At 42.3% G+C, this 23,081-nt stretch overlaps 1 protein-coding gene across 1 annotated transcript in view; it reads left to right on the top strand.

Annotated features, from left to right (window-relative positions):
- The first annotated feature begins 4,919 nt into the window (after positions 1 to 4,919).
- Positions 4,920 to 23,081, top strand: part of CHP1 (calcineurin like EF-hand protein 1) — a 123,136-nt gene continuing 104,974 nt past the window's right edge. Inside the window, exons 1-2 of the mRNA XM_069208798.1 lie at positions 4,920 to 5,118; positions 16,820 to 16,892. Of these exons, the coding sequence (XP_069064899.1) occupies positions 5,052 to 5,118; positions 16,820 to 16,892 (140 nt within the window). The 5' untranslated portion in view covers positions 4,920 to 5,051. The remainder of the gene's footprint in view (positions 5,119 to 16,819; positions 16,893 to 23,081) is intronic.

Raw genomic sequence — 23,081 nt, 5'->3', positions numbered from 1 at the left:
CGCGCTACCAAGGCTTGTTGGCATTTCCTCCAATGGATCTTCAGACTCCATGTAGCCCCAGTCCCCAGCACTCTTCCCTGTGATGCACCACCCTCTGCATGCTTCTCCTGTAGTGTGGTACCCTTCTTCAATTGTGATGCATGGGCTCCTCTGTGGCTCCTGGTTCCTCTTCCAGGGGGTGTCCTGTGGGGACTGCCTTTTCTTCTGTGGACTCTCTGCCTTGCTAAGGGTCCTCTCAGGACTCCCCCTATGGGTTGAGTCCACCTGGACCTTGCTGGTCCCCAGCAGCTCCACTTTTCGTCCACCAAGACTTCTGCCTTTGCAAAGGCTTGTTGGTGGATTTTCCACACCACTAACTGACTGCCATCTTCCATCTGCCGTGGGACGTGGATCGCATCCTCCAGGAACTCTTCACCGACTCCAGGGCTGCATTCCTGACCGTCTTCATCCTATCGTCGACCAACTCCTGCAACCACAGCCCGGTGGGTGTGGTTCCTGCTCCCACTGGACACTTCTGTGACTTCTGGACTTTGTACCCTTCTTCCACATGTCTTCCTCTTCAGGAATCCACTGCTGGTTTCTTGCAGTCTTGTCTAGGTGTTGCATTTTCTTCATTTTTATCTTTTCTGGTGGTTTGGGGAAAATCCAGTAACTTACTCCTTTAATCCTGGTCGCTAGGGGAAACTGTGGTATTTACCTTTGGGGTTTCTTAGGTTCCCCCAGCTCCCCTCTACACATTCCACTTACCTAGGTGGGTGTCCGGCATTCGCCTTCCATTTTTTTAACATACGGTTTGGGCTCCCCCTAGGGCCACTATTGTCTATTTGCTATTGCACTTTTTTCTACTGCTTTTTATGCCTATTACTGATTACTATTGTACATATTTGGTGTGTTTACTATTGGAGTATTACCCATCTAGTGTTTTGGTACTGTGTTGCTGTAAAAAAGAACCTTCATTGGCATAACACTGAGTGTTTTCTTTCATGTGTGTAAGTGCTGTGTGACTACAGTGGTATTGCATGAGCTTTGCATTTCTCCTACATATGCCATGGCTGCTCATCCACAGCTACCTCCAGAGAGCCTGGCTTCTAGACACTGACTACACTACACTAATAGGGGATACCTGGTATAAGGTGTAAGTCCCTTATGTATCCACCACACACCAAGCCAGCTTCCTACATGGTTGACATACCCTTGACAAATATTCACATTTTCACTTTCCTTCTTGAGGAATAGGATCTTTGTTGTATGCTCCCGGTATTAAAACTGGAGGTTCCAGCACTCACCTCTCTTCTTCAAACTTTTTTGTGTGAATTCTTCATTATCTATCAGGGTCAAAGGTAAAAAAGAGTCTGCAAAAACAGTGATGGGTTCTCCATCTAATTCATTCTCAAAAGTGGGATAACAAGGATCATTCTCCTTTTCATTTCGTATTGACTCCAAATACCAACTTCTCCTCTTCTATTGATTCAATCATGTGTACTTGTTTTGTTGCCTGTTCTTTACAGGCTCTGGCAAAACGTCCTTTTTAGTTACACTTTCTACATGTTAGTGATTGGGCTGGGTAATTGGGACAGTTGGAAAGATGGTTACTGTTTCCACACCTGAAGCATTTTAATTTAGTTGTCCCTGAGTACACCTTATTTTTAGAGAACTGCAACTCCTTTACTTTGTATATCGCCTGTCATTTTTCTTTTTATTCTTTCAGATTTCAGTCTTTCTGTTGTTAATTTCATTTCTTTACTACACACTTGTGTATGTTAGACACTTTTTGCTACATCAATAGAATCACTCAAATTAGAATTACATGCTATTAACTTTTCCTGTATCCAAAAATTGTTTGTGTGTTTCGCCAGATGGTCTCTGATTAATGAATCACAAAGTATACCAAAATCACATGTATTTAACAATCCTAGTAATATACCAATATAACGTGTCACACTTTCATTTTGGCTTCTAAAAGAATTTGTGTCTTTTTAATACAATATTATGTTTTCCACAAGTGTGTCTCTAATTGTTTTATGTAATCTGATAAACATCCGTTTGTGTGTATACCGAAGGTGTATAATAAAAAGATTTCTCTAACTCTGTTCTATCGGATTTAAAGAGTATTCATGCCTTAGACCACCGGGCCTCTATCAGCTAAGGCTTTTGTATAATGCAGGAAACCCAGCACTCTTAGAGAATGGGTGAATTTGAAAGAATAGCTGCCAGGTGTCCCCAGTCCATGTGTGACTAGTTAGTCCAGGTCTTTCCTTAAATCCCTAGGACTGGTGATCTTTTTTTATCCCAGCATAAAAGCAGGGCTACAAGTTCCAGAATTCTTAGAAAAAAACAGGACTGAACTAACTAGTCACGGGTGAACCTGTGAAACTTGGCAGCTATGTGAATTGACCACTCAACAGTTTAGTTTAGTGCTGGGAAAAATGTTAACTAGGTATAAAAAGAATTTATTTAGCACTTGATTAGTTTGATGCCCTCTAAAGTTAGTCAGGTTAAGCATACAAACAGCTGGGGTAAAATAATTAAGTTTTAGACTGGAAAAAAATCACAATTTCGAAATGGTGGGTCTCAATGTTGTTTTCGATTCGGCAGTGCCAAATCGAATGCAGGCTTATATCCCAACTGTATTACGTCATTTGGTGCATTAATGTTTTCAGCATGTCCAACAGTTTCCATTAAATATGGGCAAATGGTACAGAAAAAAATCACGAACGTCATAGCTGTCCATATTGTAGCTCAGAAGTCCTGGACCTTTAACGTGTTGTGTTTGTTTGTCCTAATTTTCAACATATTGACCGCCTCTATTTAAATAATATATTTCCATGCAGAGGTAAAAGTTGCATACCATGCACTTGATTTAAGAATCGCTCCCCAGCAATAACTGATTGCTCCTGTATGTTTTATTCACAAATCATTACAGTTACATAAATTAATTTTAATGATTGGGATTGACGATTATTTGAATTTATGTTGGAGTTGTAATGTTGTAGAAGTGTAGAAGCCACTGAAAACTCGAGCCAAATGCCAGGCTTTAGCTCGGCTCAAGGTCCTCATAGAACCTCAAGCCCAAAAGTGTTAAAAAAAATTAACATTAGAGTTAAAAAGGATAGACAAATAGACACCAGTTTAGTGGCTGGTGTGTAGAAAATGCAATCCGAATACCTGGAATTAATCCTGGGCTCCCTACTGAAGCAAACTGTGTGATTTTAGGCAAATTTTTTTTATTTCCCCAACCCCCATTTCATTGCACATGAAAACACCTTCAAATGTGTGCTTTTAGAATACGAGCTTTACAAATGAATTGTGTTTCATTTATAGACATAATGTTGCTCTATCTATAAGACTGTGGGTCACAGGCATGATGCACCTAATAACTCACTTGCCTCTCACTTCACTAATGGCATTGCCACCGGGTTTTGGTGAAGGTAGGCATGGTTCTAAGTAAATCTTTAAAAAAAACCTTTTCTCTTAGTGTAATACTATAATGTGCCTTATTAATATCAAAGCTTCTGCTTGCTTAGGAAATGCTCTTTTGTAAAATTTATAGATATTTTATAATATCTTATGTGATGTTTGTTGCATGATTTGCATGGCAAACATTTCCAAGGTTTGGCTTGTGCATGGGCTCTTAGAGCCAAGCTTGACCATTGGTTCAACTTGGCTCGCTCTCTAGGGTAACTTGTTGGTTCGTCCACCTCTATAATGTTGTCATTTCATTTTATGCAATTATTATTACCTTGTTATTCTATTTGCTTATGAACTTGATGAATGTATTGTAAATTGTGGTTTGTTTACCTTCTTGGTTAGGGTTTTTCATGTGACCGGTTTTCTACCGCCACCAACTGAATGTTGATGTCTTGCTGGTAGAAATATAAGCAAAATCACCTAAAGCTGTGTGTTTTTTTTAGCTCTTATCTGTACAGACTTCCATACATGCTATTAAGAGACTCACAATTTTTAAGCTAAAAATGGTTATATTTTGGCTGCCTCCCATCTGAAATTGCTACTCTTTCAATAGAAGTCAATGAGAGAAATACATGCTCCCAATTTTTTTTAAAGAAAATCTCTCACTTTCCCCTTCTAAAATGTTGCCACGTACGCATACATCAAACAGCAAATAGAAATAGAAATCACTTTTAAATGTGTTTTTTCTAGAGCTACGTTAGTTATCCCTGAATAATAATTAAAGGAATAAAAAGTAATGTTAGAAATAAAGATATGATTTTGGTTAAATTCCTATTATCATGCCCGAGCGGTTTGCAGGCTCTTAAAGCAGCAACAGATGGCCACTATTTTTGTCTTGGAAAGGTGGCAACCCTAATTTTTGGTGATGAGTATGAAAAGTAAACAAAGTCTTAATTAGTCACTATTCTAATTGTTTGCTGTGAGCTACGCCCTCGAGGCAGCACTTTCGGCCTAATCAAATTTACTATTTTCAACCATTTCTAAAACCTGGCGAATGTATAACTTTCCACAAAATATTCCAGGACTGGAGTCGGAATACTAAATGACCCCCTAGAATATTGGGGGAAAATTGCTGTACCCCTACATATTATGAGACTGGGGCTAGAATGGTAATGTTGATCTTCCAGTGTCCGCTACGCCCCCCGCTGCCCTGTCGGCGAAGTTCAGGGCAAGAAATGCAAGGGTGCACTACTACTTCTACCAACATGGCTGCGACATTAACTTATAGGATACGCGGTCTAGTGTTTAGCAAATGGACTGTGTGTTATAATTCACTCTGACTAGTGGTTTCTGATGATCAATACGGGAACTCCCTCCCCTACTGCTGATTGGTTAATAAAGAGGCGAGTTCCTGGCTACGAAACGAAAGCTCTTGTTTGTTGATTGGTCAGACGACGAACCAGCAGCGTTTCTCACTTCGCTTGGCCAGGCTGTCGGAGTAGGTTGGGACTTGAAGATTCTGAGGGAGACTGCTGATTGGCTGCAGGGTCCTGTGGGTTTTGCCGGTAGCGAGAGCTGTGTGTTGGGTCTAGCTCTCCCTTCTCCGGTCCAGGGTCCTGAAGGAGAGTCCTCCACACATTGACATGGGCTCCCGGGCGTCCACCCTGCTGAGGGATGAGGAGATCGAGGAGATCAAGAAGGAGACTGGATGTGAGTGTGCGAGGCCTCCGGGCCAGGTGACTGTCGCAGCCTTCTGAGCAAACCGCATCTAACCGATTCACCAGGCTTCAGTTAATGCTCCCCTAGGGTGTGAGCCAGCATCAGCCAATTCCCGCACCCCCTCTTCCCAGGGAGTTCTTAGAAAATGACCAGTATCTACACCCTTAATGCCGGGGTCCCAGGCCCTGCTCCCCCTGGGCTCCGGTTAGCGAACCTGAACCAGGTCCGTTGACAGTCAGCCCCACCCCCCAACTCCATGGGCTTCAGAGTTAGCACCCAGCGCGCGCCACCCCCATGCTGGCCTGGAAAGCGAGAGACCCCTCTTCGCCCCCATAATGCCCTAACCCCCGTGATGGTGCGTGTCGGTGTCTCCTGGTGGAGGAGACGGAGAATATTTCTTGGAATAGGCACGAGGGCATAGGAAAGGCAGGTGATAGGAAGAGCTCGTGATGCTGGGGTGATGTTACCGGAGTGGCTCAGTGACGTATAGAAATACTGTGTCCATGTGGACGACAGCGAGGGGACACCGTGGATGGGGAGCGAGGGTCCTGTCTGTACTTTTCAGCAGCGCCTAGGCTCCGCACACGCGATAGCACCTGTTTTGCTGCAGTGTTTCTTTAGGTAGAGAGAGAGAGAGGCCAGTGGGAGGAGGTGATGTACCCTAGCTGTTGATATCTATATTTTCCCTGCGTTTGCTGTGGAATCGGTGTTACAGGTTCTTCTGTTCCTACAGAATGCTGTGTGTGTGTTTTTTTTTTACAAGGGACCGAGATCGGTGTCACAGGAAAATACCTTCTCCCTAGGACTCATTACCTAAGTAAAGCTAAAAAAGGCTCGATTAGAAAGTTGTTGCTGGTTTCCTTTTTATGATGCTGGGAAGTTTTTCATTGTTTCATGTAGCTTGGCTCTTTGGGAAAGCCCCGTATCAAGATATAGATTGCGTGGGGGCTTTAAAATATTGACCTGCTGTCTGTGTACTTCCAAAACAACAACCGTTAACTCCTGACTTGGACAGCAAGTTAAGGGAAAAATAAGACGTAGCCCCATTTGGGAAATATTATGAATCACTTCTATGGGGGACAACTGGCACTGTTGTGGTATTATGGTACGCTGCCCAGAGCACGTACTGGTAGGGCCGCATGTTTAATTGTAGGTGTGTGAGAGTGTATTAAAACTTACGTTGGAAACGTTGGGGAAATGAGAGGGATCCTGTCGTATGAGCTGGTCATGTTGTGGCGACCCCAGCTCATTTGTGTGCTCATGTACCTGAGAGAATTGATCGTGCTCCTTGTAGCTTTGTTTTACCTGAAAGTTAGTGGAGCTCTTGTCTGTAAGCTAACGTGCTCTGTTCTTCATTGCAGTTCACTAGTTTCGTCGTGGTCGATTGGGGGTGTTTTCTTGGAGTTGTTTTTTTTTTGTATCTTATGGGAGACAAACATTTGTAGAGTCACGTTTTTACTGCCTTTCGAACAACAAGGTGGATGTCTACTGTTCTTATATATTGGATAGGGAGTTCCGCAGCTTGTTGGGTTGGACTGAGAAAGAACACCCTCAGTATTGTTTAGTGGAAGTGTACCACTTTTTGATGCACATTTCATATAATCTATTGACCGTGATAGCAGTCAATCACCTTGTTATTATACCAAGGAGACAGTTTGATAGATAGGGATTTTTTTAATGGAAAATGTACACGGAAACGAGGAACCATTAGTCGTTTAAGATGGACAGTCAATGAGAAGTAGAAGTTGCGAGAGAAAAAAGGGGGCATTCCTCCTATGAGGATGGGTAGCGGTCCGTATTCTGGAGGCACTGCGTACAAACTATCTGCATGGAATGGTCTACTTCTAATAAGGTGGGGTGGGCCCTTGCGGGTTGGGCTTATCGCTGTGGCTTCTCTGTCAGAACTGGCATGCAGCTGTACAGACGAGTTTGTAATAGTCAGCAAGCCTATTTGCTGGCAGAGCCGCCTTTTGCTAAGGGAGAGGCTTAGGCGGAGAGAAATTTGGTGCCCTTGCTGATGCTAGTGAATTAAACGAGTTGGGATGAGGTCCTTTTTTGTGTTGGTCGGTACCCTGAACACAAACTTCCCCGGTCCTCCCCCAGCTCACCTAAATCACCGATAGTTTAGCTGCCTCGCGCAGGTGATGGTTCTGTTGATGTCTCACCAGTGGTCAGAGGGTAAGGAAGGGGGCTAAACAGGTGTTAAAAACATCTCCCGCGGTATGGCAAGGTAGGACTAAAACCCCTTCAAACTAGCAAATCAGACAGAAACGAACAGGCAGAGACAGGGACAAGCCTGATGCGAGATGAGAACTGTCGGCATAACCTCAATGAACACAGCTCCATGTGCCCTCTCAGAATATTGGTGGTCTGGGCCCAGCTCGCCCATGCCAAAGGCCGATCGATCCTCTTTGCTGCTGATCAGCTGGGACATCCTGCTGTAGTTCGAGGGTCTGTAAGGGCTTATTTGTCTTGCCCAAATTACCCCTTTTTACGTATTCACAAATACTTCCTAGGCGCAATAATCTTTTGCAGACCTAAACGGCAGAGTCCTGCTCCAAGGCCACTGGACTCTAAGGTGGCTTGCCGTATTCTAATGATGAACAGGTTAAGTGTCCGTTATCCTTTTCCTATGACACGGTTCCTTACTCCCTGAACTAAAACATACTTCCCTGACCTTCATCCTCGCGCACCCTTCCGCCATTCCAGAAGAAACCTGCACAGCCTGGAGTGGTGGTGATGTAAATGGAATATTAACTCCGTTACCAGCGATCCGAAAACACGAAACAGAAAAGTAAAGTAATTTATTTTAGCGATGTGGGATTCTATCGATTGTGCACTGGTGCTGCTTTCAATAGTATCAAAATTGTGTACATCAGTTTATCTGTTTCCTGCATAGTGCTTGTTTATAGCTGTGACTTCCAGCTATGAAGAAACTCGACTTCTGGAGTCTGTGTGTTGGTTAAACGCACACTGGATAAGGGAGAGTAAACAGGAAGGACAGTAAATAAGATAGGAGTAGGGTGACCAGAAGTCCCCGATTTCCCAGGGCAGGCCCGGTTTTCAGTGGACTGTCCCGTCGCTTTTGTTAATTTTAAATAAATATCCCGGTTTTTGGGAGAAAGGTCAGGTCATCCTACAAAGGAGAAATGAAAAGTATGCTTTCCTTTCTTTCCCCAATCGCCACTAAAGTCTGAAATAATTTGTTAGATGTCTGTTTTTTGTCAGCCAGCACAGTAGGAGCCTGCTCCCACCAGAGACAAATTGCAGAGGAGGGGGCGAAGGATGGAAGTCGTGCCATTGCTAACACATATAGAAGGCTAAAGGCTTTAGTCCTGCTTTTATGTCTGACCTGTCCCGGTTTTTGCTTCTCAAAATCTGCCCCCCTCTGTGGGAGCCCGCTTCATTGTTGTCTGACCACATATGACTGGCTCTGTGTTGGTTCGAGTGGCAGAGTGGAACAATCGGTGTCTGGGAGGCAGTGTGAGGAGATTGCGGGACTATTGTCTACCAATCCACACTTCTATTTCGTATTGTATGGAGTACAGCCCACTAAGCACCAATCAGACGGCTATCCCCACCCCCCAGAATCAACACCTGTCGCTTCTAAGTGCCGGATGTTTACCTGGAGTGGACACCCACTCCACAGCAACCGGCCTTTCACCGGTCTAGCTGCAATCCACTCTGTCTTTGAGACAAGCCAAAGGTCACACATAACTCGAGTGCCGGATCAAAAAAAAAAAAAAAAAGAAGTGAGCAGAAGTTGGAGCGAGAAAACCGCGTAAAATTAATTAGTCCTAACATGGGTGAGGAAACATCAGGCGGAAGCTAAGTACAGCAATGAACTGGTGCAAAAAAATAATTAATTGCCCACGTCATGGGCCCGCAAATATGCTGCTTTTCTTTTCACCTTGGAGCACAGATTTGAAAATGCTCGGTAACCTTTGCACTAGACAGCCGCCCTCTCTCGCTCCCGCTGCTGGCATCTGTTGCTGGAGCTGCTGGTGTAACTGTCTTGGCCAGCTTCCGGGGTGCCTTTGTGGCAGCTTCGCCAGGTGTTCTCAGCAGGAGACGCGCTTCTGTCCCGGGGTAACCTTGCCGCGTGCTCACAGGGCTGTCTCGTCTGACCGCACCCCTTGCCTGCAGTTTCCACACTCATTCTGTGACCTTGTGGATCACAGTAACCGTCTGATTAGAACAAAGATCACACAGCCTGCAGAGCCGCACCATAATTGTATAAGCATTTATATAGGGTGGCCTTAAAGCACTTATTGGCTAGCTCCACCCTACTCTTATTTGGTCGTTATTGCCAGGGCCACTGGAATTGTGCGATGCAACGGCATTTTTTCACATAATTGCGGCTTTGCACAATCCACACCTGCGGCATAATTTGCCGATCATAACCAAAAAATGGTTAAAGTAAGGGTGGTTTAAGGTGGGTATTGGGTAGTAAGGGTGATTTTAGGATGTGGGGTAACAGAGTGTATTGGGTGTGGTAAGAGTACTGTTAGGGTTTAGTAAGAGAATTGAGGGGTGATAGTTTTTTTGTTTTTTGTTTTTGTAATTTTTTTTTTTGGGTTGGGGGACGTTTAGGGCAGTGGTCTTAAAACGATTTAACCCCCCTCCCAAAAAATAAAATTGCAATCAAATACTAGGCGTTACTAACATGTAAATGTATCCACAGTGTGATTATCGGAAACGGGGTAAAGAGTTTGGGGAATATTTTAAGTCCCTTCCCTTTTGGATATAAATGAAAAAAGAGGTTAGTGATGGGCCATTACAGAAACAACAAAAACTCACTAAAACAAAACACTGTTATCAGTATAATGCTTCTTTTGGCCACAGCCTGGTGTCTCTCTCACCCCCCTCCCCTGTTTGAAGACTCCTGGTTTAGGGGTGGGTAAGGGAATTGGGTGGTAAGGGCGTTTTTAGGGTTTGGGTTGGGTAAGGGTGTAAGGTGGTATGTGTGTTTTTAAGGGTGGGTAAGGGAATTGGATGGAAAGGGTGTATTTAGGATTAGGGGGGATTGAGTTCCCGTTTAAAAAAAAAAAGTAATATATATATAAGTTTTAACTACTTTACTTATACTTAGCTTGCATTGTAAAGGTATGTGTGGGAAAGGTTTGTGTGGTAAAGGCGTGTTGTAATTGATGTGTGGTAAAGATGTGCATTATGGGACGCACATAGGCGGTCATTCTGACCGCGGCGGTCGGCGGTCGCCGCCCGCCAAGCGGTTCCCGCCGAAAGAACGCTCCGCGGTCAAAAGACCGCGGCTGCAATTCCGGCTTTCCCGCTGGGCCGGTGGGCGACCGCCAGAAGACCGCCGGCCGGCCCAGAGGGAAAGCCCCTTCAACAATGAAGCCGGCTCGGAATGGAGCCGACGGAGTTGCAGGGGTGCGACGGGTGCAGTGGCACCCGTCACGATTTTCACTGTCTGCAAAGCAGACAGTGAAAATCTTTGTGGGGCCCTGTTAGGGGGCCCCTGCACTGCCCATGCCAATGGCATGGGCAGTGCAGGGGCCCACGGCACCCGTTCCCGCCATCCTGGTTCTGGCGGTGGACACCGCCAGAAACAGGCTGGCGGGAAGGCAGTCGGAATCCCCATGGCGGTGCTGCAAGCAGCGCCGCCATGGCGGATTCCCTGGGCCAGCGGGAAACCGCCAGCTCCCCTTTTCTGACCGCGGCTTTACCGCCGCGGTCATAATCGCCAAGGAAGCACCGCCAGCCTGTTGGCGGTGCTTCCGCCGCCCTCCGCCATGGCGGTCATGGACCGCCAGGGTCCGAATGACCCCCATAATGTCATACATCCTGTTTGTAGTATATTAATAGGAGTTAAGTGTTGTCCTCTGGTAAGAGATTTGCGGTTCATGCAGTATCTTTAGTACAGTGGTAGGTAGGTTAGATGAGTAAGGTCCTAGATGTTTTTAGTTCTTAATTATAAGATAGATAATGAGCTATGGAATTGTATTTAAACAGTTTAACCTGATTTGCATGCAAACTAAGGTCATGAATTTCAAAGAGGCGTCATTAAGTGGACGAGAAGAGTGTTCAGCAGTTACGTAACGGGGCAGATATATAGGAAGTTCTAAGTCAATACTAGTTTTAGATTTTTGGGAGCGAATTTAGGGTCTGTGTTCTCCGTAAGTGTATTGTCAAGGGTTGCATGTAGAATCCTGCTTAGCTTAAAACAAAAAAAATCCTGCACATCTTCAAAAAAAAAAAAAGAATAGATGGAAAAAATGGCATATTCGAGTGTGAGAAGACACTTATATTTTTAAAGATTATACAGTAACCTGAATATCATCCTCTTGCTAAAATTGTTAAGCTGTCCCTTAAGTTCTTTCGCAAGCTGACTGGGACGTCTTTCTGTGGACAAAGCTGCCGAAATTCTTGTTGTGGGTCAGATTTGATGAGGGGTTTCCATTGTAATTAAGTTGGGAATAGGCTATTTTCAACAATTCTTCTGATTTGCAGATGGTTATTGTTGGCTTTTCTGTGAGAAGGAGTTCCATTATATGGTGGTCTATCCAGAGAAAGAAGTGTCATTCTCTGCTTTCTTCTTGTAAGGTGGAATAATTAGTCGCACTGCTAATCTAGAAACTAATTTCCTTGGTTGGCAGTATTTTGTTATTTTCATCAGTGGAGTATTGAGCCTTTACCATTTATTGCCTTGTGATATGAATGAGGATCTTCTTGCAACTGGTAACTAGTGAAGTTTCAAAATAGAGAGATGTGTGTCTAAAGAAAGCGCAGTGACCCTGGGGACCTTACTTCTCACCAATTGCTAAGCCACTGCTCAGAGTGTGGGATTTAGTGGCGGCGGGCTTCACTACTCTCCCTTTGCCCATAACGCCTATCCTTGATAACCCAGACTTCACACCCGGTCTAGACCATACAGCAATCCACCAATGTCAGAACAGCGGATGTCGCTCCATTGGCCACCTCTTTGGGGAGGAAGGAGTTCTCCCCTTCGAAAAACAGCGAAGGGACTTTGATATGCCAGGGCCGGAACACCTCCGCTACCTGCAAGTCAGGCACTGGGTAAAGTATCCCACAATAAAACCTGGGGCCCAGAGGTCACTAACACCATTTGAAAAATGGCTCCTCACGAAGCTCCCAGACAAAGGTATGATCTCAGACTTCTACTGCCTCTTACTAGGGGCCCGTCCAACCTCAAACTTCAGGGCTGTTACGATGAGAGCGAGAAATAGGCAGGGAACTGAGCTCTAGGGAATGGGGAGAGATACACTAAAGAGCCATGCACACCACCTGCAACATAGCGAGCATGGAAACCGCTATAATAATCACTACGTATTGGTATCGCACACCTCATCGTCTACAAAAAATGCTACCTCACATGCTCAGCTGATTGCTGGAGACAGTGCAGCCTAACAGGCACGTTGCTCCACGTTCTGTGGGATTGTCCTAAGCTTTCCCACTTCTGGGATCAGGTACTCTTCGATATAGACGCACACCTGAGAACACAGTTACCCCGCTTCCCTGCCTACACAATCCTGGGCCTATCCAACCCACTTACATTCCCGCTCAAATCCTGCAAGGGTTGCTGCATCGAGCTAGCTTTGGGAGCGGCACATCAGGCGATCCTAGCACAATGGGACACGTCCACAATGCCCACTCATTTGGCCTGGCTTCCCAGAATCTGGCATATTCTGGGGATGGAGAAACTCTCCTTGGTCTCAACATTGCAAGGGGACTCCTACGGAGAAGTGTGGGAGCCATTTATCTCACTTTTGTCTGAAGAATTCCGGGAACTCACATGCCCTAAATATCAAAGGTTGTTGCGACTCTTGGAAATAAACTCACCAAGCAGATCCCAAGATGCTTAGACCCAGACTCCACAGCATTCATACCCCTCCCTGTCTGTCATATGCTTGAGTGTCCCTGGCGGGGTGAGAGAGAGAGAGAGGGAGGGAGGGAGGGCTTGTTCATTTCTCAGTTTCTGTTTGTCTTATGTTTGGCATTAATTCTATTGATGTAACTGATTTGCTTGGTTGAGTATCATCAATTATTTTTCCAATAAAAATATTTAAACCATAAAAGTAGCATAGCAGCTGAGTTCTGAATTTTCTGAAGTTGTCCTGTATGTGAAAGTAAGATCACATGATACAGTCAGTTTGAATAATCAGGTTTTGAAAGGATAAATCGCTTGAACCTTTTGTGGGAATCTCACCTGGGGGAAGATGTTTTGAAGTGTCCTTATGGCTTGAAAAGTCGATTTGGTTAGATTGTCCGCTTTGGATTTATGGAGAGTGCGGAGTCCATTATGATTCCTAGATTTTGTACTTCGTTTGATATTTTTGGCGGTGGTCCTAGTTTTTCCAACCAGAAAGTTAATGCTTCATAATTGTTCTATTCTCTCCACATGAGTAGTTCCGTTTTTGAAGCATTTAGTTTGAGATGGTTCAATGTCATCTACTGATCTATGGTTCGGGGCAGGTGTTGAGTTTTGAATTTCCTGTGTCTTCAGGGCTTTCAAGCTTCAGTTTTATCCGGATGTGATCTGTATAGTTGTCCAAGGAAGATCAAAACTTTTGGTTAGCTCTGTCAATGGTTTGATGTACATGTTGAGGAGGTGGGGAAAGAGAATTGTTTTTTGGGAAACTCCTGTTTTGATGTTACAAAGTATGGAGATTAGAGAGGGGCTAGATATATGGTTGATCTGTCCTGGAGGCAGCAGGGTATCAACTCAAGAATTGTTACAAGGTTACCCATTATATGAAGAGATGAGCCGTTTTGAAAGCTGCCTATAGGTCCAGAAGTATCAGTGCTGCCGTGCTGTCTTGTCAGCTGTGTTTTTTTACTCTGTGCCATGTGGCAATTAGAGCTGATTCTTCTCCAGTGGAATCCTGTTTGGTAGTCCAAGAATAGCAGATGGTTATCTAGAAATATGGAGGTCTCGAGAAATTTTGCTGATTTCAATTATTTTACTTCACAATAGTCGGTTTGAGGTTAGTCTATAATTATTAGAGTCTTCCGGATCCAAATTGTTCTCCATAATTTATAAGACGTATATATGCTTTGTTTAATTCCTTTTAGAACTGGGCCTTTGTAAAATGAGTTATTGAATATGTTCATTGCAGGGATAACTGCTAAAATTGATAGCAAGATTTTGTTCAATATTTGTGAAGGGAGCATGGATCTGAAGGGCAGCTGTCAGGCCCGCCAGATTCTACAATTTTTAACTCCTCAAAGCTGGATAGACCAGTGTTTGTTTGTTTTTCTTTTCTTGAATGATCATATTAAGAACTTTCTCAGGGTGACAGCTGTATCTTCTGTCTGCTAGCTATGACTTTATGGAGTCAGCGATGGTAATGTTGTTTATCACCAATTTGTTGCAGAAGTCTTGAGAGTGTGGAATTGTTACTTGGCTGCTTACTGGGTTCCAGAATTCAGGTAGGCTTTTACGAAGTTCCTTAGTTGGGCATTTGGTGGTGTAGTTTGAGCTTGTATTGTGGATTTTCTTTTTCTTTGTAATGTGTGATGTATACATTTAGTTAAGTCTTTGTAGACTGTTTTGTCAAGAGCATACTTCGATTTGTGCCAAATGGGTTGACATTTGTGCTTTTATCATTTTTAAGTATTCATTCATCCAAGGTGCTTTTTTATTTTGGCCTAGTTTTTTTTTTTTTATCCAGTTACAAATACTTTCTTTGCTGAGTTTATTACTCCCTGTTGTGTGCTTAGATAGATAGGTTTCCACCTTCTCCATAAACGAATACTAGGTCCGAGTTTCAGGAAATGGGGTCTAATGTATAACCTGTTATGTGCATCGGACTAGTTGTAACGTGAGACAGTGTTTACTCAAGCCCAATTAAGCTGATATTTTATTTTAAGCTGTTTGGTTTGTCAAACCAAGTGTTTAAGTCTTCAAGTATGCACAGGTCTCTGTTTATGATCGACAGGACAGATATTGCATTCAAAAGGGCATCTGTAAAATCTCCATTGCAAGACGAAGTTACAAGTGAAGTTCGGAATGGGGTTGCATTTTATCAGACGTAGTTCACACACTAATATTGTAATGTCATCCAGTTGAGTGACCATGATATCCTTGAAAGTGGTTGCAGTGTTACATTTTCTTGCCTTGGTAATTATGAGTAATGCTTCAGTATCCTGGTGGGATTGCTCCATGAAGTACATGTGCCACATTGTACCATAACTGTGTTTCCTTTAGCAGCAATGCTCTATACACATCTGTATTATATAGTATGTTGTCCAGTACACTTATGTTGACCTGTTTTTATTAGTGTGATCATTGTGAACATATAGTAGCTGTGCATTTGCTGCTAGCTGCCATTGTGTTGGTCTAGGGTTTCTAATAACAAGTATTTTATATTTCTCTGTAGTAAATTAACAGTAAAAGGTGGAGAATATAATTTTGATGTCATCAAAACTTTCCCTGCACAAGTTTCACTGCAGTACCGACACCAGTTGGCTTAAATGAAGGAGGAAACATCAACCTACATTTTACAGCTTACTCAAAATCAAGCCAGTTTTAGAAAGGCAGATCATCTTTCTGCTCAGTGAAAAGTTCCTTGTGTTGAAATTTAGGTTGTGAAAGATCAATACTTAAGTCCTTGAGGGAATAATAATGGTAAATATGTGCTTGGTGGCCTTGTATCGGCATACTTGACCCTCTTGTATCGTATTTCCCTACTTGCAGCCGCGTGTACAATTGTGGTTTTCTTTGCCAAGTTCCACTGTTTAGCCTGTCTGACCTGATCCATTGTGCACAGCAGGCAAGTAACCATAGGCTTAACGTTTACGTGCAGAGTCTCTGCCATTTGTTGGTTTGGGTTATAAATGCTTCGTGTCGGGGAGTTTTTTTTAAAGTAGATTTTGGAAAGGGATTCCGCATCCCAAGCATTTTCCTCTCATGATGTCACACGCCTGAGACACATGTCCATTGTGTACCTCTTCATTGTTGATTCAGACTTGTCTGAGACTGGCATTGTGTTCTTGGCACACGCAGATATTTGCCAGTAGTTCTGTGAGTAAGCTGGCAGGAAGGGTGATCTAGCCCTACCGTCATGGGGTCTAGTTACCGACCCTTGGAAACATGTCCTTCATCAGTAGAATCTTCTCACTGTCCATTGTGGGTGCATGATTGGGATCCATGTCACTTACTGCTCGAGTACATTCAGTTGACTTTTAAATTAACTTTTTTTCATTAAAGAGTTCCCTGGTCTGCCTTAAACCACAAGAGATGGCTAGGGAGATAATGATGCGTGCATTTTCATTTGGACTTGTTCACAGCCAGGTAATTACTTAGGCACTGGCCAAGTCTCAGTGGATCACGATCCAGATGTCACTGAAGCTGGCAGAGCGACCAGTTTCAGATGCAAAAATATTTGTCGACTGATGCAATGTATTTAGTAACGGGAACGATGGTGCCAAAATAACCAGTAATTAAAATTTTACATCTTAATCCTTGCATGACTTGTGCAATGGAAGGCTTGTTTGTGTTAGCACGCAGGATCTAATCTCTGTTGAACGTCTGTGTTAAAGCTGGGTCTGTTCAGCAGTGGCCTAGTTTTATTGTGTATTAATTTGTTATATAGTTAGGTCACCAGTTTAGCACATTTTAGCTCCCCTTTAAAGACTTCCCCAACAACAAAATCTCTTTCCGGTGTGTGTGCTGTTGGTTGATGTGACTGTGCTTGTTTCTCCTCAGTTTCCCACAGTCAGATCACTCGGTTGTACAGTCGTTTCACCAGCTTGGACAAAGGCGAGAATGGGACACTCAGGTACGTACCGTATTTATTTTCATTGCTCATCCTTATACAGAGAATCATGTGATTTCTGCATGTCTGGTGTCTGATGTAGCCAGGGCTTTTGTTGGTTTGGAGCAGATGGACTGAAATAAGAGGTTTCTTGCTCATTGATAAATTCATATTAAAAAATGCCTGTCCTCCCTTCTGGAGTTATACTGTAGTTATGCTAGTTAGTTGTAGGTGGCACATGCCTTTGGTCTCTCCTACAAGGGCAGATGGAGTATCTCACTGGCCCCACCACCCCTCCCTCTTTGAGGTTTATGGTGGAGCTGTCATAAAAGTTTGTTTCACGTTTTCAGGTGAGTCTGAGAGTGTTTATTGACAAAATAAATGAATATTCTGAATCATGCTGTTAACCCACAAGGGTGATCTCCTATGCATCACCTGTGGTGCCAGGCTTCCCAAGCCAAGGCAGAATTTAAATGTATACCCTACTACGTACTTGAGATTTAGAATGAAGCACCTGATAGTATTTCCATGAAGAGAACAAGCAGGTACTTAGCTGAGCTTGAGAGATGTTGCAGATGGTGTTCCTGAGTTGTAAAAATGTAAGCAGGTCTGGCTGAGCACATTGTGAATTCTCATGTCTCGGCTGCTTGGAAGCAGTGCACCCAAGTTTCGGAGGCGAGTACATGTAGGCTCCATTTGTATGAGCCAAAAAACTTGACTCCAGGAGGTTAGTTATGCCTTAACAGGAAGTGGGTTTTTTAATTCTTCTGCAGAGCATGCCACTATCTTCTGCAGCGGTCGTACGGGGCATGCCGCTTTCTTATATTGTATAGGTAGAGTGGAGCATACCACTGGTTTCACAACGATGGGATACAAGTAATGAGTTTTCCTGCTGCGTTAAGGACTGCATCATTGACGTATCCTGAAGTAATAGGTAGAGCACGCTGTAAATGTAGTATCTTATTTATTTAATTTTGGTGGAAAAATATAAAAACATGCACATAATACATTACGATCCAAGTATTCTAATGAGCCAATCAGAGTAATTGCTAAGACAATATAATAAAACATATCATTCAGTACAGAGTTCATTACAATTCTAAGTATCAGTTTTACAGTCTCAAACAATGATTTAAAAAATAGTAATTGGTTAATGTATGAAACAATTATCAGGTGTCTCGGAAAACTGACATAGTCAACAAAGAAATACACTTTTAACCCTAAACATGCTCAAACCACGACTAGACAGGATGTAAGCAATAGTTCTAATAGTAGGGAAAAAAAAATTCAAAACTTGATTTTTACGAAATGAGACTATCAATCATCAGCAATGTAAATTGATTACAATATTGATTAATTCATTTATTCACAAATGGACAAAAATCATAGGTATAAAATCACCATTAATACGTATGGACATGACTATACAAACACATTCTGCCATAAGCTGTATACAAGAAACAGTTCCTCATTGTTCTCCTTATTTGAAAACAATGTGGTTACGTCCATAGATTATATAATAAATCCACTTCTATGTGATGGTCGTATATCATAACACATCTCTATTGTATGTACATTTCCATCCTTATTTACTAAGAGATGTGTTCCGCATTCCTTACAGGTAAAATAAGTCTTCCTTACAACCTCTCTTAATATCAAAAAAGTCGACGCGTTTCGGCCCCTTCACTTTTGGGCCTCCTGAGGACTATTGGAGAGAAGAATGCCTATTAAATATAAACAATAAATATTACTAATTTAATAGTTCGGAAAAACAACACTCTTAAAATCCTTCATCGTGCCCAGTACTAATTAAAAAAGATTCACCATTGTGTGATGTCGAAACCACCAAGCCGCATTAATATCATTGGGGTTCTCATGCTCTATTTACATAGGTGTAGTTACAAATGCCCATTGTATGATAAATTATCTATTGTGTCTGTAAAATAGAGTTCAAAGTGGCTATACTTAATTGTATCATACTCGAGATCTCTTATCTGACCTTTTATTGAAGGCTCAACAGCCATCCGCCGTCTTTACTTATACTCTCTAGATAGAATCAAAAACTATGTATTGAAAAACAAACACTAGATACCTCAAAGTTATACCATTGTAAAGCACTTGCTCTTAAAAATCAGGGATTTTACTTGTCTGCTGCTATTCCTTGCTCCATAAATCAATAAGGAAGCTGTTTTAGCTCCCGTTCGCGGCTAGCTAGTTTGGCTGTATTCATACCAAGTCATACGGAAGCGGCAGCCGTTACACAGAGAAAGTTATAGCGGTCGCATCAATTAACGTGGTGGCCATCTTAACACTGAAGCGGTTAATAGGCGCTAGCTTTTGTACTTATGTCGCTTCTTTAATGACTGCTTTATCGTGTTTCCTGGCTTTTAGACCTAAAGTTACAGCCGCCATATTGAAGAAGCAAGGGTAATCATACCAAGGACCTAGGTGGTCTGAAATGGCAGCCATTATACAGGAAAAGTTCTAGCGACCACATCGCCCAACAACTTGTTTGTTTATTGTTGTTACAAAGCTTATGTCTATATAATCTTGACCTGTTCTCTAATCAATCGCCTTTCTTTCTTATATTCACAATTTGAACTAAAGCGATTAAGAGGCAATAGCGTTTGTGCTTACCACGCTTCTTGAATAAATGCTTTATCGCGTTTCTTAGCACTAGAACATAAAATTACAGTCCCCATATTGAAGAAGCAAGACTACCCTATTGTGTCAAAAAACCTAGGAGGTCGTGTCATCGCCTGGTTTATCAATTCCTGGACCCTATAAGGTGATTACATCATTATCAAACAAATGATGAAAAAGGTGAAAAAAAGGGGGGGCTCTATTCTTGTTCAATTTCCAATATTTGGTAGAATCTTTACAATCTATCCTCTTAACTAGTGCTGTCCCACACCAGTTTATCCAACTCAATTCTAGAGAATTAATTGTCAAACAAACCTCGACTGCCTGTTCACAATACATGTGTATTTCATAACATGACTACTTGTTTAAGTTATGCAAATCACTATCTGCTACATAGCTTCACCATCTTATAAATAATGACCTACTCAAAAATATCTACATGACACAAAACAATTATATCATACATAAATGTTATACAATTATTCTATCCTCAAGTTAGACATGTAGTTGTCACATTAATCAATGTTTAGAAAGACCTCCTCATGCCTGAAATATTTAATGCATCATCCCGAAATCAGTACATTTTCTCTAATGCAAAGAAATCTCCAGATCAGGGACCAAATTTCATCCGAATCATTCAGTCTTTGTCTCGCTGTTGTGAATTTTTTAATCAGTCTTGCCTCCATTCTCAGCAAGTTGTTGGATATTGGACTTCCATCTCCTTTAGGATGTACCATTAGTAATACTGTCCACCAAATATCATCTGGTTTATGATTTAGTTCACAAAGGTGTTCTACCAATGGTGCTCCACGGATTGCACATTTAATCCTCGATCTGTGTTGCAAAGTTCTTGTTTTCACTGGTTTTGATGTTTGTCCAATATACACCAGATCACATGGGCATTTAATACAATAAACCACATTCTTGGTATTGCAATTCAGTTTTTTATTTTTTTATTTTTTTATGTACAAATCCGTTCACCAAGATTTCATTAGGGTTCACTAGTAAACTGGCATGCTATGCAATTTTTACATCTGAAATTCCCCTGAACCGGAGGAAGTTGAAGCATCATTCTTAAATCTTTCATTTTCTCTGAGGGAAAGGCTGCCTTCACCCAATGGTCCCACAGGTTTTTTGCTTTTCTAAAGGAAAACAAAGGTTTTTCGTTAACTAGACCTTTTACTATTCTCCAATTTTCTATCAATAATTGATCTTATTTTGTTGGCTTTAGGACCATCTGTGATGACACAAGTTAGAGGGGTGTCTCTTTTTCTTTGTTTGGGAGTTAATAGAGATTCCCTAGGTGTGTACCATGCTCTTTTAGAGGCTGCTTTTACTAATTTGTTTAGGTATTCTCTATATTGACTCAAGTGGTCCTGTGAGATGTGGGTTTAGGCGCACAGAGAGCGCCCACCTTTGATGCAAGTCTGACTACAAGGGGACGCTCCCTCTCCTGGACACCGGAGGCTACTAGCCTCTTGTGATAGGGTACTCCCCAGGTATTTCCTCGGCAAGGTAGGCCCTCCGCCCTTCTGGGTGTCACTAGTTTCTACTTAATCGTCGCCACCTATACTTTGCTTAACAAACATGTACAGTAGGGATCCTGCGCCCTGATGAATGCCCGAGACCTTCCATAGCTCTATTTTGAGGGCAGAAACATGTCGGCCTTTTCATTTTAGATAGGAGACCCAGTGAGTCATTGCTCTCACCTTGGCGTCCCAGTCCTCTTTTTAATCACATCAAACAGAACCTCCTATTAAAATACTTACATAGGTATCTGTTTAGGTGTTTTTTATTTCCTAGTCTAGCTGGATCCCGTTCCAGAATCAGAATTGATTTACGCACTCCCTCCTGTTCCTTTAACAGTGAGGTTGAGTCTGCCCAGGTGGCATTGTCCTACCTGGGTGGGGCTAGGTGGTCATATGATGAAGCATGACACCATTGCGTGTGTGTGACCACCTAGTCCGTAAAGGAAATTCCCCTCCCACCCCATACACCTCAGTCCACCCCTTTCCCGCCTCGAGTTGAGGTCCATGAGGGTCTCAGTACTACAAATGATGCACTACTGATCTGCCCCTGACACAAGAACCCCGTACTCCCAATTGTGCTTCTTTGTTGGTTTTTGGGAGTTGAGTACAGTTGAGTTCTCCATTGACCCCCCACTCCCAGTAGTTCTCTCCCTGTGTGTTATGATTCTCTATTATTCAACATATTTATCAATTCCATAGCATTCTCAAAATAATCATCTTTACTACTGCAATTCCTTCTGATTCGGAGAAATTGGACATGAGGCAAATTCTCTTTCAATGTTCTTGGATGGCCACTGGAGAAGTGTAACAAAGTATTCGATCAGTCGTTTCTTTGTATAAACTTACTTCAAGATGTTCTTCTTTGGATAAAATCCATAAATCTAAGAAATTGATTTTCTTAGCGTTACTATTCATTGTAAACTTGATTGATTAAGCCATTCATAGAAGGATATCAGCGTCTCTTGATCTCCCTCCCAAATCATCAGAACATCATCTATATATCTGAACCATTTTACAATGTTCTTACTAAAGGGGTTAAGATCTGCGTACACCCACTTTTTTCAAACTAATCCATTACCAAGTTTGCTATCTCTGGTGCAAAACTGCATCCCATAGCTACTCCTTTTATTTGGAGATACATGATCTCCTTGTATCTAAAGAAATTCTTCTTTAGACACAAAGTGAATAAAGACACAATAAATTCTGTCAGGGTATCAGTGGGCAGCAGACGTGTATCTAGTATCTGCCTAACCACTTCAAACGCTTCATCTTGTGGAATATTTGTATGGAGAGCTTCTACATCAAAAGTCACTAATAGCTGCGCTATCTCCATCAAATGGTATATTTTCTATTTTGTTAATTATGTCCTTAGAATCTCGGACATATGCCTTGGTTTGGACTACTAAAGGTTTTAACAGAGTATCTACATATTGGGCCAGAGGTTCTAAAATCGTGCCACATGCTGAAACAATAGGTCTGCCCAGAGGATTCTCCACATTCTTATGGATTTTAGGTAGAATCCTCCCCTAATTTTGCTTACGAAAATCATATTCCTTTTTACAAATCCAGTTCTTATCTAAAGGGTCTCTAGTGATGGACTCAGTTCGATATTGCAAATCCGTTATAGCGTCCCCACTTATGCTTTGATAATGGTCTGCATTATTTAACTGTCTCAGCACCTCCTGGTCGTACTGTTCTTTGTCCCAAATCACTTTTCCACCACCTTTATCTGCTGGTTTAATCAAAATGTCCTGGTTATTCACCAGGCTAGAGATAGCCTCCTTTTTAGCTTTTGTACAACTGTTTTTGAAGAATAGCTTTTTAGAATTCAAATTATCTATTTCTCTCAATACTACGTCTCCAAAAACAGTAATTTCTTTTGGCATCTCGTTTTTATCTGGGCAGAAAGATGATTTTGGTCTCAGCCCACTATTATTTACATCAGTTTCCATATAAGTATTATTGAAAAAGACTTTAAGCCTTAGTTTCCATAGAATTTTTAAGACTTCGATCTTGCTGTCTACTGGATCCTGATTTTTTT

This window comes from Pleurodeles waltl, chromosome 9 (genome assembly GCF_031143425.1).
Source record: "Pleurodeles waltl isolate 20211129_DDA chromosome 9, aPleWal1.hap1.20221129, whole genome shotgun sequence".
Lineage (NCBI taxonomy): Eukaryota > Metazoa > Chordata > Amphibia > Caudata > Salamandridae > Pleurodeles > Pleurodeles waltl.
Note: the sequence above shows the minus strand (reverse complement) of the source record. Positions and strands in the feature narration are given on the sequence as shown.